This window comes from Haliaeetus leucocephalus, unplaced genomic scaffold (assembly GCF_000737465.1).
Source record: "Haliaeetus leucocephalus isolate CR32 unplaced genomic scaffold, Haliaeetus_leucocephalus-4.0 Scaffold722, whole genome shotgun sequence".
Taxonomy (NCBI): domain Eukaryota; kingdom Metazoa; phylum Chordata; class Aves; order Accipitriformes; family Accipitridae; genus Haliaeetus; species Haliaeetus leucocephalus.
The window spans coordinates 8,725-22,655 of record NW_010973158.1 but is presented as its reverse complement, the minus strand read 5'-3'; the positions used below and the strand labels follow the sequence as shown (position 1 = coordinate 22,655).

The following is a 13,931-nucleotide window of genomic DNA, read 5'->3' as shown; positions in this document are numbered from 1 at the left end:
TGGCTGGGATAGAGTTAATTTTCTTTCTAGTAGCTGGTATTGTGTTATGTTTTGGATTTAGTATGAGAACAATGTTGATAACACACTGATGTTTTCAGTTGTTCCTAAGTAGTGCTAAGTCAAGGATTTTTCAGCTTCTCACGCCCAGCCAGCAAGAAGGCTGGAGGGGCACAAGAAGATGGGAGGGGACACAGCCAGGGCAGCTGACCCAAACTGGCCAGAGGGGTATTCCATACCATGTGACATCATGTCCAGTATATAAACTGGGGGGAGTTGGCCTTGGGGGCGGATCACTGCTTGGGAACTAACTGGGCATCAGTCAGCGATTGGTAAACAATTGCATTGTGCATCACTTGTTTTGTATATTCCAATTCTTTTATTATTATTGTCATTTATTATTGTTATCATTACCATTATTATTTTCTTCCTTTCTGTCCTATTAAACTGTTCTAATCTTCAACCCACGAGTTTTTCTTTTTTTTCCCCTGATTCTCTCCCCCATCCCACTGGGTCAGGGGGAAGTGAGCAAGTGGCTGCGTGGTGCTTAGTTGCTGCCTGGGGTTAAACCATGGCAGTGATATACTGCTACTGATTCACACCACAGAAACTGAACAGCATCTCAACCACAAGAGGTCTGTCAGGCCATCAGGGAAGTAAGCTGACTGCGACTGCACACTAGCTGTACAAATTTGCAATAGAACCATAGCAGGACACAAATATACAAAGCATGACTTCAATGGGACTACTCATATGGACAGTACATATATAGAGTACTTTCTTGTGTCAGTCTGAAAAATTATATTGAACAGAATACTTGCCTGACTTTATCCCTGAACTTCACTATTGGCACTTTTGCTCGAATCAGCTGAGGTCGCTCAATGTAGCTTGCTGAAAGGGAGAAAAATATCCAATTAAGTTTCATATAAGATGCCGATCTTAAAAAAAAAAAAACAAACCACAAACCAACAACAAAACAAAACCCCCAAAACCTAAAGTGGAGTCCTATTGACTGATTTATAGCAAACAGTAACTTATAAAATTTAGCAAAAATATTTGCGGGGGGGGGGGGGGGCGAAATGCACTAGACATCAGAGAAAAACATTAGTGGAAGATTTTCTGTGGGAAGTATATTCAAGAAATTTGAGCATAAGGAATGCAGTTCTATAATGCTTTCACTGAGCAGTACTTGTAAGAGAAATCCTGAATAGTTATAATTAAGGGTCAAAAAGAGGAGAGCAAGAACATATCCATCCAGGATGGCCAGACACTTAAGTCCAGCACTACATTGTAGCAACGGACACACGATTAGCCACGTACTTTTAAATCGTGTCTAGTTTGCTTACAGTTGAAATCAATATTTTCTGATCAGTAAAATAAATAACATAACTGTGTCTTCACTATGCACTGATTATGCTTAAAACTTCCCTTAGAAAATGTTTATTTGACTAAGGTACATACCAAGAAACACATTTCCTGTTGAATTGTTAGAGAAAACAGGACAACACTTTCCATCAAAGATTGGGTAAGCTTTACCTGCCTTTTGTTTTAATGGTGATAGGACATGCAATAAATATACAGTCACAGGACTGCACCTCAGGTGACTACCTACAAGGTATAGACACATAGGCTCAATGCCAGACCACCAGACCCCAAACATACTAAGCTCTGCCAGACTCACACAGTGCCAGCAAATGCACGTTTGCACTCAGGTCCCCCAAACTGTTGCATGAGTCATATTATCTGCGATTTCCCTACTCTTGATGATATCTCAGGCTATATTTAGTAGTTGCCCATAATCCTTAGTGAGAAATGCACCCAAGAAAGTAATGGAAAAGACAAAGAAAAGCAGAACCTGTAGGTTACAGGATATGAGTTTGGGCAAAAGGCACGATTTTAGTAATTTCTTCTGTTGCAAAATCTAGGACTACTTGAATTTGCCCATATCTAACATCATACATTTTCCCCTTGCTTCTATAAATCAATCTCAAATTAGCATAAATAAGTATGACATAGCTAGAAATAATGCAAACTAACCTTAAATAAAAGCTGTTCTTCACTTTACGGGGGGCAGGGCAGGAAGTGCGGGGAAGCTATTTCTATAGTTTGGATAGAAACCTTGACTAAACAGTGTCATCTCCATTGCATTTGGATGACAATTTCAGGTTTGATAAAACCCTACTGTGCAATATTCAATTAAAACAAATTTCTTTTGAAACTTTCTGAAAGCGTTCTATGGATACACATGTTTAGACAGATTCAACCTGAGGTAATCCTTTATCTGGATTTAAAGGCATTGTATGATCCTAAGTAACCCACGGAGTGGCACTCAAAAAGATATAATCTTATTAACTTACTAATGTTAAAGGAAGCATCTTACAGAACTCAAATCCACGTTCACTGAACATACAATCTAGTACAACTTACACAGGAGTCCCCTCTTTCCAGCTGCACCTACAGACACATCCAAGCATCCCTCCTCCAACATCCCAGAATGTTCTTACAGTGAAGCTATAAAGCATGTAGACCTCTCTGCCTCCTTTCCTTTCACTACCAAATTTAAGACAAATATGCCCAACGCATTAGCACATGGTACACAATGGTAGGTATCTATCTGCATGCCACAGCAATTCAACTTTTCTCACTATGACCTTTCTCAAGTGCCCTTCAGAAGTTAACTGAACTCATTCTAGGGCCAATCCATTTCCAAACACATCCTTGTCTGCAAATGCCTCCCAACACTTCATGGATGCTTGTGCCAAATTAGCTGGCTAAGAAAAAAAATAAAATCCCCAAACATAATCCCAATGTGCTTCCCAAGGTGAAACAAAGCAAAGAGGATGTTAGAAGGCAGTAACTTGCTGCTGGTACCCTCTTTCTTGGCTCACACCAATGACACTGTTAGCAGAATCCCTATTATACATTAGATTGTTTCTTCCCTTGTATGTATAAGTCACAAACACAGGATGTGGAATACTGAAATACATACAGGTTGAGTAAGTGCCTCAGTAACCTGACTATCTGACCTTGAAGCTATGACTAGAGCGGCTATACCAAAATACATGTGAAGAATTCCACAAAGCTGCTCCACAGTTTTGGGCATGTCTATGAAAGAGTCACAAATGCCACTTCAGCTGTTGTGAAAAAGAATATAACCACTTCAAAGAAGACTAAGCACTGTTTCATAAATAACTTATTCATGCAGAATTTCACATTAAACAGCGTTAAGTCTCTCTTTTCTTTTACAGAATAAACAATTAAGCAATTGTACAAAATATTAATCCCAAACATAATATATGCCAAAAAGATCTTTGGCATCCTGCACACGCAGCCTGCTTTCATTGATAGGCTTACACTACAGAAGTCTGAATCCAGAGTTATAAAGAATCTAGGAGGGCACAACACAGCACAGGATGAATTAATTGTTGATCTCCATAGTCCTTCATGGTCATTCAAGTTCAAGTTCCCTTGCTTGTCCTAGCTGTTGCACATTCCCCACAAGAAAACTGTTAGGCAGATTCCACTCTGATAGCCTAGTCTCAACACTACTGCACCTCTTTATATAAGAGAAAATGAGCTCTTCGTTATTTATTCAGATAGTAAACACCAGCCAACCCAGTACTGCTAAGTTGTTTTTCAAATGAGTCCTGCTGAGACGAATCCAAAGAGACTAATCAGTTTGATATTTACTCTCAGTGGTTTGGATTATACTCTCTTCAATACATTGTAACATGAATTTGGGGTGAAAACTGTTTCACATTTCTAAAAGACATTGACTTGAGCGTACAGTTCTGGGAATGTTAGCCAATATTGTCAGAAATAGATATGTGCAGGTGTCTGAACAAATAAGTCAAAGTTACACGTACTCTGCTAGTCTTTGAAACAGAAGATGTATTACTGCTATCCTTACATCTCCCAGCTCTAGAAGAAAGACAATGCATACCTTTAAGACCTACTTCACTCTGTGACTATTCAAAAAAAGAACACATCTTCATTTCAAGCAGTATTCTAGATGCAGAATGACAACACAGAAAAGCCTATTCTCTAAGACTTTAAATCTGATGGGCTCAAATTCCTTGCTCACACTTGTTACCTTTTGCAAGCCTGAAACTGAAGCTGTAGCTTAGATAAATTTTGAATCTACTTCCCAAACCTCCTAGAATGAAACACTAATCTACCAACCACAGTTATCTGTATACAAAGGATAGAAGAGATGGCACGTACAAGTTCTGAAGGTGATTTACCTTAAAGAAAGACAAATTGTGAAAGACACTGAACTAATCTGTACTTGCAATACTTCCTAATTTATCAATCATGGAATTAAGGTGAAACAAACAGAGAATCACACTCTTCTTATGGCCCTTATTTTGAAATGTACAGGAACATCACAGAGTGCAAGAACAAATAGGAAGATGTTAGGAGAGGCACAGCTACAAAAAACCTCTCCCAAGTTTCTGAAGTGATCTGTAAAAAGGTTAAAAAAAGCTCTAGAACATTACCCATGCCATAATCTCCTCCTCATTTCTTGTTGTCTTTCAACTCTTCCACAAAACCAGCCCAAGAACTTTGTTTTAAATAACATCCTTCCTCCCCCTTCTTGCTTCCCTTACATCTTAGAACATACTTTGCTAGCTTTCATGTTTGGCCCAAACTATTTTTATTTCCTTCTCTTGCGTGAAGCAAGGAATAAGTTTAATGACAGCTCATACACTTGTTGAGAACACGCTGCAGTCTTTCTTCTACAAAAGAAAGAAATACTTAACTAGTATTGTCAAAGAGGGATTACCTTAAGATTACAGGAATGCATATAAACTGGACAGCACAAAACTTTAAAATAATGATCAGAAGAAGCTTCATACCTTTTAGGCTGTTAAAAAGCACATGCAATAAAATACAGAATACTGTTGGAATGAAATTGCAATTCTTAAAGAAGCTTGGTAAGACAAATCTTACACTTGCTTGTACACAGCAGCAGCACACATGCACTGCTAACCCTTTAGAAGTTGCAAATCTAGAATTCTGGCTCAAGTTGAAGTAACATCTCAGAAGGATTACAATTTCTGTAGGCCTTCTCTTTAAATGTATGTACATCCTTGATGTTTAAGCAGCAGCTGACTTCTGAAGACAGCAGAAGGTAGGAAATCACTTAAACTGAAGTTCTATTAAGAAAGAACTTAGCAGCTCATCTGGAGCTATCAACGAACAGCCATTTCTAAGCACATAAACCTGACTCCACAAACCTGGAGTGCCAACAGGACACCACTGAAGTGCATACTGCTAAGATTGTTTCCCCAGAGGCGAACAAAAAGCACATGAATCTATTAGCTTCTGAAGTCTAGCCTGGGGGGAACACCCTCCCTGCCCCCAACCAAAACCAACCCACAAGCTGTTTTGAAATTATGGATGATAGCAATTATATTTGCCTAAATAAGCTTTAACCAGAATAACTGGGCAAACCCCTTGTTACAGAAGTACTGAACCTTAGCATAGTTGAGCTACAGTTTGTAAATGAACTAAATCCAAAGGGGAAGACCCATATGGCAAAGCCTTTTAATTTTGAATCAGGTGAACATTTTCAAACAACTTTTATCTATCAGTTCTATCCACAGAGCATCCATACACAGACAGAAGGACAGATGGCTAGGTATAGGGATTCATGCCCACAGTGATGTTAAGATTATGAAGAGAGGATCTAAGAGGTCTACATAGCACAATTAAGAGTCTGACAGGAGTGGTAATATCGGTAGTGTTTCTTCCTGCCTCACATTCCAAAGAACATTTTGATTAAATGAAGCTGAACCAAGGGCACTTGCAAGATAACGGAGAATTAGGAAAGCATAAAAAATGAGCAATGGCACAAACAAAAACCTTCAGCGATTGCTCCCACATGACCATCATGTCTGTATCATACTCATATTCCCTGGCAAACAAACCTGATTTTGTCTAAAGCTCTGTCACAGAACACAAACTCTTGAAAAAAGAAGAGGGTGATAAGTTTATTTAGATGCTCCCTTTCTGATCCCTGAAAACACAACTATATTATCATGGTGCTTCTCAGAAAGCACTAGAATGACTTGCATTCTAGGCAAACCCAAACTAAGTTCTGGACTCCTTATGCAAACATCAATATACAATAGTAATAAGCCATTAAATATCAGATGCCTATTCTGCAATGGATCTCTCTTCAAGTGAGCTGTTGAAATCTGGGTATGCATACTTGCCAATGAAGAAATTTTGAAGTCTGCATGGTTTGTTCCTTTCACCATTGCAGGTGAATTTATGAATTTACCCGTTTCTCCTATATGTGCTGGTACTATCAACAGTTAGTATTTTCTTCACTAGGCACCTAAGTTAATTATTTCACTGGTATCAAGCCCCTCCCTCGCCCCCCAATAATCAATTCTACACAGTCTACTATGAGTGACATCTTATTTTACAAATTCTTAGACTACTGTCCCCAGGAAGGCACTGAAATCTAAAAGAGTAGTCAGAGTTCACTAACAGAGGTTTCCCCAAACAGAAATCCACTCCCCACCCCTCCAATTGTGTTTTACAATTCAAAAGTCATTTTAGATGCTACCTGTTTTTCAAGTCCACTAGTTTGTAAGGCAACCATTATGTTTTTCTAATTACTATCCACCAGCTCCAAGATAAGTAACATTACTAAGTACTTATAGCTTTTCTCCAAACAATACTATGATTAGAAGCTAGACAAGATGCAATTACATAAATTAGTTACAATTGTGCATCAATACTTCTTCCATAATTGTCAATAATCTTACCACCTCACTATAACTGGGAACTTACAAAGTTTAGTACTGAAGAGTTTTTGGACTAAGCTGAGTATATGCCTTGCTTCAGTCTTCTGGTTCACCTGAAATACGACATCAAAATTAAAGAAAAGAGTTGGTATCTCTCTTTCAGAGGTTACAAGTAAGCATGCCTCACTTTTCAAATAGAATTAATTCTCAGAATAAGACATGAACATGTGTGCCAACACATTCCACAGCCTACATATACATTTAGTGTGGCAAAAGCCAGACAGAACAATTCATATTCAGTATGCAAAGTAACTATCAGACATTCACAAATCAGAACTTCATGAAAACCTAGCCCCACTTACACATGTCCTTTCCTTCCTTTTCAATGATGCTTCAATTCTTTCAAAGTTATGCTCTACTTAGGTTGAGAGAAAAGAAATCTAAATTCTACTTGAACATTTTCTCTCACCAAAAACACTTAAGATACTTTGCATATCAAATTCCTTCTTATGCCTGCTCACTAAAATTAGTGACTATGAATCTAAATAATGAAATGAAAAATTGTACTTATTAAGAGTTGTTCCTGCATCTAAAATGAGTTAAAGTTCTCTAAACAATTTTCTTCATGATTCTAGGAAATTTACTTCTCTGTTATGCTGCGCTTTTTTCACTTATGAAGTGAAGGTAATGCTTATTTTTTATAGGGTTAAATTCATATTTGCAACATTATTGGGCCCACAGTTCATAGCTATTATGAGTACAAAAATATGTTATTAAATCAAAAGGATTTGACCATTTGTTTCTCATTTTAGAATCCTGTCTTATAAAAGCATATTCATTTTAAAAGCAGACTTTGTTTTAACTGTATGTTTTAAATTACTTACTGGTTCTTCTTTAACCACCAGGCACAAGTCACCATCGCTGCTACGAGTGCCAAACCCATTCAGCGAGGACCCAACCAAAAAGAGTCTGCTCTCTGTAACAGAAGAATGGCAGAATAAAAACTGATGTAGCATATCATAGTTTAAGAGGAAGGAAAAACTGTGAACCTGAAGAACATTGAAACTGATATTAAGTAATCAAATTCAAAACATACGTGGAAAAATTTGCTGAATTTCTCTCTGGAGTTCTGTTCTGCAGAGCTCTTTTCTGTTCAAATCACAGGTCTGTTGCTGACATGCTTGAAACAACTCCAAAACCTGCTGACTTAACTTGACACACATATTCAAAAAGTAAGGATACAGAAAAGTGAACATTCTTTCCTGCCAGAGATGCAATTACACAAAACACAGAGGACTGCATTAAAAAAAAAAATTTAAAAGAAATCCAGCATTGTTTCGCATGACCTATTCCATTGTCTAGAGTTTTACCCACCTTGACTTCATATTGAACAACTCCCTGGAAGAAACTTCTGCAAAGCTTTTAAATTTAGATTTGTTCAATCTATAGAAAATAGTTTTTGCCTCATCAGTACCTGCAGCCTTTCAGGGAATAAGCAGTGAAATACCAGAGGTATCTTCTGCTGACTTCAATGTCAACAGTGTGCCTACCGGTAATAGGGAGAAAAATGAATATTAAGACTGATTTAAGTTAGCTTTCTTTTTTTATCCCACACAAACTACTAAAGTAGTCGTCAGTTCTTTGGTAGAAGGAGGTATTAACTGTTTCTCTTTCACAACAGTGTTATATGTTACAATCAACAGGCATATTTATACTAAAAAAACCAAACCCAAACTTCTGTCATGCTGGTGCAGATAAAGTACAAAGACTGATTAGCCACATGCCCACACATTTCCAACTCCACTGTCCACCTAAAGAATACATCCTCTTCTATATTCCCGAACAGCTAGGACAGTAACTTCTACCTCCTTCTGAAGAGGTGTAGAGGACATCTTTGCAGGCCAAATACTGTATTTATTCAGAATGGGCTTCTCTCACATTACTAGGGTGTTTTGCTTTTTTTTTTCCATCAGGATTTTCCCCATTCCCAATCATGTGTCACATGGACTATCACTCCAATTTCTACTTCCTGGAGTGGACACGTAGGTTTCCTGACATTTGTATGGAAACCAAACAACACAAGCAATACCCCCTTACCCCCCAAAACGCTCCAAACGCCAACAAGGCTACACAAGACCATAGTGGCAGCTACATTTATTGATATTCCTTCTAATGACAGCTCAGTGATAGAAATGCCATGACACTGTCAAATAACCTTGCAGAAATTTTTGTGGTCTCCCACAGCACCATTGGACCCTGCTTACTCAGAATGCAGATGTAAAGCATAGGCATAGAAAGATACTACCTTATCTTTGGCCACAGGGAGTGGGGTTTCTATAGGGTCTGGAAACAAAGTATATCGCAACGGAGGGACACATCCAGTTAAATCTGGTATGGAATGTGCATGGAACAGTGGTGATTGATTTGATCCTGGGAAGGAGTATCTATGTTCCACGGGTAAAGGCACTGCTTGGTTAACAATGGTTGTTTCAGAACGATGGGAATTAAACCGCTGCCGTTTGACATCATGTGGAATACTTTGATCACTGAGTCTCCTGAGGGGGAGAGAGAGAGAGAAAACCAGTAATTGCTCTAGTTTGCAAGCTTCAACCTATCATTAGAAGACAGTTGCTACAAAGTACAAATACTAATGCTTAATTATGTGACTATTTCACTAAAAGCTAGTATTCCACAGAACAAAAGGTGTGCCCATTCTGTATATTAGTTAAAATAAACCTGGAATGGGAAAAGAGAACACACAACTGCAAAAGTGCAGCTACCCTTGAAGTGAATTGATGGAACTGCTTTACAAGAATGTCTGTATCAACCAATTGAAACCTAAATGGCAAGCTCAGTTAAGCAGCACAGCTCGGGAAGCTGGTCATACTAGTTTGCTGACAACATAGGGGTTTGGGGGTTTGTTTTGGTTTTTTTTTAAAAGATACATATAGACTGCGTAAGGGTACTTTTCTTTTAAATCAACATAAATACAGTGAGAAGTTTTGTCAGTTCTGAAAACCCAGTGATGAATAAAATAAATTCAGTAGTGGGGAGGGGAGAAGAGAAACTTATCACAATAGCCATTCAAAAATGTAGCATTTGTCTCTGTCTTAGACTGCACAGACAGTAAACTGTGTAATCTGGGCAGAAAAGAAACATTATTAATTTGACAAATCTAACTAATGATTGTATTAAGCTACACAGGTCATAAACCTAATGTTCCATGTTCAAACACTAGTTTATGTCCTCATTAAGTCATTTGTCACAGGAATTCAAGCGTATTTGAAGAGGTGTAGTGATCTTACAGACAGCCACTTGGCATCTAACTCTTCATTAAGAAAAAGTTGCACTGAAAGCTGATCAGTACTTGAATGCTGTGGTCCATCCACAGTAAAGAATAACAGAGGACATTCATGTTTTGTTTATACATTAAGTATTGCATAAGGTTGACCAGTATGGAGGTACTCGTACATTTTTTTTTTAAATTAAAGAACATGAAATCATATGTTCATATATATCAAAGAATTAACTATTAATAAAACTACAGTCACTTCTTGTAGTCAGAAAAGCTGGCATCAAAGTAGTGTGGGGACCTGGACAGATAGTATTATTAATAAAAATTCAGCTGAAGAGACCTCAAGTCATCATTTCAATTTTCAAGTCTGAGAGAAGTTCTGATAACATTACCTAACCACAATCTTAAAGGAACTCATAATGTAACATTAAATCAAAACATAATGCTGTTTCAGCCTATTTTGACATGCAAGAAGAACTTGCATGAACTCATGTTCAGCAAAAATACCTTAAGAAGAGTCAACTCAAGATCTAAGGATTAACTAGTTGACTAAAAAACTCCTAAAACAGCATAGCTTTCCATAAACCAGACTGGTCAAGAGGAAAACATGCATGCAGCATGAAACGGGGAACTTCTTTAGTTAATATGATAGTTATATACTCAACGATAACTTAATACCATATATTTAATTGCACTTATTTTCTCATCTGTTAAATCTGGAAAAGAAATAGCATATAGGAAACAGTTTTGAAGACAGATTACAAGAATCTTCCTGCCTATCAGCTGATTCACAGAATTATAACAAACAGATATCAAGTACTATTTCTGAACTGATAAGAAGTGATTTTTTTTCTAGAATGTTAAAAGAAAACAAAATCATATAATCCTCTGAAAGAATAATAATCTGAAATTCCTCTTTCTGTTGCACCCAAATTAACAAAGGAAATTATGTAAATTAAAGTAAGTTTAGTTTTTTGAAAAGTAGAAAAACTATGTTTCCATGAAATTCCCCCAAAAAAAAGAACTTAACTTACATATGCTTGAATTTAGCACTTTGTATTTGGAAAATAAAGTACCACATAATTAAGAAAATCAGGAGAAACATCTAGTGTGTCATCAGAAAACCATCACGTTCCCATAAAACATTGAGGGTGCAGTCTTACTCTTAACTTGACAAATTAACAGGAAGAGAACACTCAATTACCACAAACCCTCTTATAGTCAAGCACACACAGACTATGATCTATTATAGTATTAAAATAAAGCACGTAAAAATCACAGTTCTGTAAGGCTACAGCTGTTGGAAGAGGAAAAACTACACATACTAAGTCACTTATGAGTACTAAAATTCTCAAAAGCAGGTACATAAATGCTTTAAAGAGTCATGACATGGCCTGTTTCATCAAAAAACATTTTATTCAGTATTGCAATTTCTAACAAAATTTAAGTTACACAAGAAATTGATATTAGACAAGCTTCACCATGGGTACTTTAGAAACAGAATTAATCACACACACACAAAGAACTTACTTTCTTCCTCGAAAGGCTATGGGGGCATCAGACATATGTGCTGGACTGCCATTTCCATTAGGCATTGGCTGCTGCGTAACAGCTGGAATAGTTGCAAGGTTCCCACTCAGAAGAGCCCTGGAAAGACCACAGTCAGCAACTGTTATTCATATCATAACTAAGATGCTTTTTATGGGTTGGTAGTTTTTCTTAAGCAAACATTAAACTCAGCAAGTCACATCACTTTTTTCTTAGAAGCAATACATCTGTCTTTTCTACTCAAAATGAAAAGATATTTCAGTATATAATGTATTTTTCATTAAAAAAAATAGAAGAGGGTAATTTTTCATAGCACGTGTGTAAGAATTGGTTAGCAAACAAATTAACTTAAGGTACTGTTAAATTTAAGAGCCTAAAGAACACTATGGTATCTTCAAATCTAGCCCCAAGGATAAACGTTCTTCCCCTTCTCATCTCCTCTCTGTTTTCTTCAGTAAACAAATACAATTGAAGATCTTTAAAACTGAACTGTGGATTATTAAATCTAATCTGTGCAATGGCATCTCATGCATTATGCACAATGCAGGAGAGCATTAAAGCTTGCAGGTCACTAACAGAAATTATACAGCTGTTTTACAGGACACCTTCCTATTTTTTAAAGCTTAATGCAGTTTAATGTTAAAAACAGTGACAAACATTCTCCATAAACTGAAATACTTCTTTCAAAAGACTGTAACTCTCTTTTTGAGCCCAATCCCCACTATCAAACCTTACTGTACTTACGCTTCATTCTGAAAGTTAAACCGAGTATCAGTAACTTGCTGGTGAGGGAGAAGAGTAGGTGGTGTATTTAGAGGAAGCTTATTGAAGCAATCACTCTGCTGTTGTTGTTGCTTTTGTTTTGGAGGGAAGGGTGGACGACCCGAGTTGGAGGAATTTGGGAACATTCTCCTTTCTACCTGAAGTGAACATGTATCCTCCCACCTACTTTAAAAAAAAAGAAAGAAATTGAAATTAGGCAACAAGAAATACTAGTTACCTTTTAAACTCTTGGTTTATAAATTGAAATAATCTGCAATTTATTTCCAGAAATTGCTTAAAAGAATTGTGATTGTGGGCTAGTTTTACCTCCTTTCAGGAGAAGATACTAACTAAATAAAAATACTACATACTTTTAAGTTTCACAATTACTACTTACTTTATTCATGTTTAAAATTGAATTTTTATTTGCTCCCTTCCATTTTAAGTTCAATTTTAGAAAAATTACAAGACACAAGACATAACAGTGTTCATCTCAAGGAAAAGTAACATATTACAGTGGAATGTGTTTTTTATTTTAAGTATTATGTATTGATGAAAGTTATTTTGGGGATGTTTACTTTTGATTCTGCTGAAGAAACAAACCCATATTGCATGACAAGAAAGTCACCAGACATTTACATTTAATCAGAGTGGTATTTATGCGCAGTCTAAACTTTTCCATTTCTAGTACAGACAAGCAATGTAACACCTGTTAACACACCTCATTAATCTCTAAGCAGCCCAGGCACTCTCAGCATCACATAGAGCGTACATGAGGAGTTTATGGATGTAGTTCATCAGTAACAAACCTGTACGTCAGAATTCAAGACTGAGTTGCACAAGTAACGCGTCTGTTTCAGTCTTTTAAGTTGTAAATACCAGAAAGAAAAGCAGCGGAGGAGTTACCTTCCCAAAACCAAAACAAAACAGCGCAGTAACACTGCTGTCTCACAGGAGTTATAACAGCACTTACCGTGACTTTCAGCAGAGATTACGCTGGCAGAAGCTGCCAGGCTCTCCAAAAAGTGTTTCATAATCTTTACAATTCCAGGACAGTTGTCCCAGCGGGCACTACTTCCAAATGAGCGTGTGCTTTTGGGGGAAGCACACAAGTAAGTGCCGGTACACCTCCCGCGTAGGTAAGCCCAAGCGCACGGCCCGCTCCCGCGGCCACCGGAGCCCCACCAGCCCACAGCCTCAGCCCCTGGCACCCAGCGGGAGGCGCCCAGGACCACCGGACCGCTCGGGCCCCGACCGACACCGACACCCCCACCACCACCCCCACCCCCAGTACCTCTCCCGACAGCAACAGGGGGCCCCCGCTGCGCCGGCGAACTCACGCCGGGCCCGAGCCGAGGCAGGCGGGGAGGGCCCGCAGGCGGCACCGCGGGGCGCCCCGCAGGCTCCCCGAGGCGGCAGCACGGGCCGGACGCGGGCAACTACCGCTCCAGCTGAGCGCTGCCCCCTCACCCGGATACGAAGGCGCCAGCAGGAAGTGACGGCCCCGCCAGGCTCTCGCGCCGCGTTTTCCCCGCTGCGCCTTGGCCCTCCTGCCCCCTAGCGGCCCG

At 38.4% G+C, this 13,931-nt stretch overlaps 1 protein-coding gene across 2 annotated transcripts in view; it reads right to left on the bottom strand.

Moving 5' to 3' along the window:
* The window catches only part of PAPD4 (PAP associated domain containing 4), a 44,559-nt gene extending 30,822 nt beyond the window's left edge, over positions 1-13,737 (bottom strand). The window contains exons 1-8 of one of the 2 annotated variants that reach the window (XM_010580492.1): positions 13,658-13,737; positions 12,346-12,549; positions 11,584-11,700; positions 9,064-9,313; positions 7,855-7,969; positions 7,643-7,734; positions 6,805-6,871; positions 819-888 (exon numbers count right to left, since the gene is read on the bottom strand). In XM_010580492.1, the coding sequence (XP_010578794.1) occupies positions 819-888; positions 6,805-6,871; positions 7,643-7,734; positions 7,855-7,969; positions 9,064-9,313; positions 11,584-11,700; positions 12,346-12,509 (875 nt within the window). In that variant the 5' untranslated portion in view covers positions 12,510-12,549; positions 13,658-13,737. Of the gene's footprint in view, positions 1-818; positions 889-6,804; positions 6,872-7,642; positions 7,735-7,854; positions 7,970-9,063; positions 9,314-11,583; positions 11,701-12,345; positions 12,550-13,084; positions 13,163-13,657 lie in introns of those variants that run through there. The other variant, XM_010580491.1, reaches the window with a different exon arrangement.
* Positions 13,738-13,931: the final 194 nt, after the last annotated feature.